Source organism: Boleophthalmus pectinirostris, unplaced genomic scaffold (assembly GCF_026225935.1).
Source record: "Boleophthalmus pectinirostris isolate CB_2022bp ecotype Guang Dong unplaced genomic scaffold, ASM2622593v1 HiC_scaffold_22, whole genome shotgun sequence".
In the NCBI taxonomy this organism is placed as follows: Eukaryota; Metazoa; Chordata; class Actinopteri; order Gobiiformes; family Gobiidae; genus Boleophthalmus; species Boleophthalmus pectinirostris.
The window spans coordinates 4,046,773-4,051,197 of record NW_026571190.1 but is presented as its reverse complement, the minus strand read 5'-3'; the positions used below and the strand labels follow the sequence as shown (position 1 = coordinate 4,051,197).

General features: G+C 40.8%; 1 protein-coding gene across 1 annotated transcript; it reads left to right on the top strand.

Moving 5' to 3' along the window:
* The first annotated feature begins 1,587 nt into the window (after window positions 1-1,587).
* LOC129410344 (uncharacterized) lies at window positions 1,588-4,043 on the top strand. Its single transcript, XM_055158269.1, has 2 exons — window positions 1,588-1,698; window positions 2,015-4,043. Exon 2 carries the CDS (start codon window positions 2,019-2,021, stop codon window positions 3,378-3,380), a length of 1,362 nt encoding a protein of 453 aa, XP_055014244.1. The 5' UTR covers window positions 1,588-1,698; window positions 2,015-2,018; the 3' UTR covers window positions 3,381-4,043.
* The last annotated feature ends 382 nt before the right edge of the window (window positions 4,044-4,425 follow it).

Genomic DNA, 4,425 nt, shown 5'->3' with positions numbered 1-4,425 from the left:
TGTAAACAGCAGTTCCTGAATACTGCCATAACCAGGATATGACGAATAACCAGGACACTGATGCACATGTAAACACACTCAGTGTATATGTTCATGGGGGTGAAAATATCAGTATCGGTACTCAGTATCGGCAAGTATACAAATGATTATACCCGTACTCGTATTGGTTTTCAACAAAGATAAATCATTCATGAGAATCACCCAACTGCTGCTGTGATTTTGGGTTTACAAAATAAATTGAATATGATTTCTCAGAGCTGCAGGTGTTTCTTCTGTTCCTCTTTCTGTGGTTTCAGGAAAAGCTGCTAAAATGCTGATAATCGACTCTCACTTCTGTGCACACTGCATCTCCACCCTCATTTCTGCTCTTTTTTTAACTTCTTCACGTTTCTTTAACACTTGACCTTTGACCTCATATTCGGGATCTCTAAGAAATTTTTCCTCGAAGTCTCCTCCTCTATCCACAGTCACTTGTTGGGCCTTATAAATGTGGCGATGACAGCTTCACAGACTGTACTCTCCTGCACATTGAGGACCTGGACTTCCTCGAGTGGCTCCTGTCTGTGTGGAATCTGCTGCAGTCTGAACATCTGTCTCCAAACAACATCTTCACTTCTGACGGTGAGCGCCTCTTCATGTTTACAGACTGTAACCTGAAGCTATTCTAACATCTACAAGATCTCTGAGAGAATTTTGTAACATTCAAAATCAACAAGATCGTTGATTTAAACAACAGAAAGTTAGAAAATCAAAAGGACTAATCCAAGACTATTGAGCATCCTCCTGCAGATAGAGTTCAAGTGTGTAGGGTCAGAGCCCACTCAAGACTGAGACACAGAGAGGGGCTCATCCAGGACAGAGGAGGGTCATCCAGTCAGGTGAGAGAAGAGGAGGATGTAGGTCCACAGAAGTGAATCAGGGCACAGGAGAGGTAACTAGAGTCCAGTCAGCACCGAGAAGTCAGTGGGAGGACAGGGAACGAGACATGGAACAACTTATGAATAGCAAAGAACAGACTCCAGGTGAACTGAACAGTGAAATTTATTGACAGGCAAAGTAGAAGAATCCAGAAGATAGTGCCTTCCCATAGTTACTATACTTCCCCAGCAGACTTTGAGCTGAGCTCAAACTCTGGGTTTTATTTCTGTTCTTAACTGGCCTGGCCATTTCAAAGAGGAAATATTAAGGCTGGTTTTCCTTGCAAATCCTTTTGTTGGGTTTGGATCACACAAGAAGGATCTGATCTAAACAGAAATGACTGTAGTGTTTTCACAGTCCAGAAGACATCAGGTCAGTGCAGCCATGGCACAGTAAAAGAACTTATTTTTAGCTTTTCTGTACATCTGGACTTTGAAGGGAACACAGACATTATTTTGGGTTAACTAAATATACATCTTATATTCAGCTTTGTGAGAGATGGTGTGTGTGTGTGTGTGTGTGTGTGTGTTTTCACTGTTTGATTTTCTAACTTTCTATTGGTTAAATCAATGATCTTGTGGATTTTGAACTTCACAAAACTACACTGAACTTTGCTTTCATAAATGTGTGTGTGACAGTCTGACAGAGTGTGTTCTTCTGCAGTGGTCACACACTCGTCTCATCTGCTTGGAGTTGGACCACAGCACACTGAGGACCTGGAGTCTGTGTGGAATCTGCTGCAGTCTGAACATCTCCAAACAAGCTTCTTCACATCTGACGGTGAGCACCTCTTCATGTCTAGAAACTGTCATATAACATTTGTATTTTATTAAAAGGAACTGTATCTACAAAGGTTTGACTCTGGCAGGTTCGAGGTTCAGTTGTGATTGTAGCATCTTTTTAAAACTACATACAGCTACATACAGTTCCTTGTGTTTGGTCCTATAGTTTTGTCATGTGAGAACAGCTAAAGCTTCAGCTCCTACAGAACAGAGAGCACACATGAGGACTGTTCAGTTAGACTTTGTCACAGTTAGTTGGAACTGGAAGCTGGTACTTTTAAATGACGTTTTTTCCTGTTTTATTTTGTGAACAGAACAATGAAGAGATCCAGAGCCATCCTCGTCTGGCTCCTCACTCTGGCAGCACTGAGCTGTGTCTCTGCTAAGACTTTTCTAAAGCTCAACTCCACACAGGATCTGAAAAGAATTTATGCAGAAAAAGAAAATCCTGTTTCTGCGCACAGCCTCCCTCTGCTCCACCTGCTCGCCAACCACGTTTCTATCGACAATAACACCCATGTCTATCCAGATTTTGACCCAACTACAGATTATGGGTCCGACCCCTATGAAAACCCTGAAAATTTGCTGGACAGAGACTGCAAATATTACACTTTAGGCAATGTTAATAAGAAATTCAATGACTCCAAGACCATTCCTCCATATGTGCGTCATCCCAAAGGTCTGAACATGCCCAATATGAACAGGGCTCGCATTCTCCTTTGCCTAAGCTACAATGGAAAAAGGTGGCGCATCCACCAAGTGTATCTCACCCAACATTATGAATCCAGGTCTCAGGGCACTGCACATGACCCAGCTCGCACCTTTGAAATAAGCCCCGAGCTGCTCCGAGAACTCCAAGAGTTTTCATTCAACGACGATGTGGCGGCACTGCAGAGGCTGAGGGACCAGTACAACCAGAACATAGACAACTCCCAGTTAAACAGCATTATAAACACATGGGGGAGAGAGCAAGCTCCTCTAGGGCTGCTTATATTACACATGAACCTATCCAGAAAAAGGATGAAACGCTGTGGTGGCCCAATACCAAGCCAATGTGAAGAGTTTGATCAGATGCATGTTGCTGTGGTGAGTGGAAGCAATGGATATGCTACTATTGTGTGGAGAGATGTTTATCAGAGCTGGATAGATAAACAAGCAGCTATATTACTCTTCAATTCGAACGATATACTACAAACATACATAGTACTTGAAAGCAGTAGTGGCAGTTATGAAACTTCGGTATCACTGAACGACGGGCTTCAGGCGAGGTTGAAAAATTACGGCGATTTCGGGCTCAGGTTATCGTTTATAGGAGAGTACTGCAGAAGTCCAGAATTTCAAAGTCCAAAGCCAGTTCCGATTAGAGGTTATGACATTGCCAAACTGCAGCTCTTTGTTAGAAATGGCTACAGCTGTTTCCGCCTGTATTTTGAAAAAGATTATACTCTGGACCGGTGGTTTCCTGATGCCTGGGTAGCGCTGTATGAGTCCTATAGAGAGAGCACAGATAACTACAACTCTGGGCAGTGGCAGTGGGTGACCTACTTTGCTGAAGGCCCTGATTCTGGTAAATATAAGACTTACGAGTACTGCACTGGTACAGCAGTTGATAAAGGACTCCAAGCGCGGTTTATGATCAGAGATTACCAGGAAAGAGCAAGAACTCCAATATGGGTTTAATCTCAGATATTTTACGGAACTTTTAAAATCTAGTTAAGCAGTTTAGTAAACATATATCTGCAGATTTTTAGCAAAATAGAAAATTTTGTACTTATTTGATCAATGAAACATGTTTAATATGACCCACCAACAACTCCAACAATGAATAATAGAAGCCCCTTCCACCAGTGACGTCCCATTAACCATGTGAAACAAACAAAACATTATTTCTCAAGTGTTTTGTGTTGAGTGTCAAGAAGTTTTGACTCTTCATATGGAAAAAAAAATTAAATGTAATATGACTTTAATACATGGGAGGTGAGATTTTGGAATTGTTTGGACATCCTATGTTAGATGGAACCTTTTAACTGGCTAATAATACATTTAAAAACTATTTTATAGCCCTTTGCAAGTAATCAGTAATGTATTCCAATCAGAAATGATTTGTATGATTTGTCAGTTTTGTGTTTTATTTCTAAGTGTTTCATTTGTTGTTGTTGTGTGTTGTATGGGAACAACAGGAAGAGCAGCCGGTGTCACTGACATCAGCTCATGTGGATCCCAATCAAAATCAAAAATCAAATCAAATCTCAGAGTGATGTGTATTTTATGCTCTAATCAACACTGCATGTATAATTATGTGGAATGTTCTACTCTGATTATAATAAAAAGACAAAAGCATGATTAGTCTGAATGTGATTCATTTATTTAAAAAAGACTCACAACAGTTTTAACAGTAAACATTTCTCAAATCTGTTGGCCGTGTCTTGTACATATATCACTCTTACCATTTTCAAATTATTAATTAAAATAGAATTTCCCTTGACTTCATTTGGAAAGGGCTCTCTCTACTGGATGTACATTAAACTTCTTTTTTCATAACCTCTAGCGTGTTCTGCAGTGACTCAGGGTGCACACTTAGACAACGTTTATATGATGACGTCTGAACAGAAAACACAAAAGTGGCATCGTGTCTTCACTTTTTATTCTGCGTTTATACGAGCATTTTCAGGAGGAAATCTGCGTGCATACGGTGACGCAAAAGCAGGGGTGTAGTGGGCGTGGT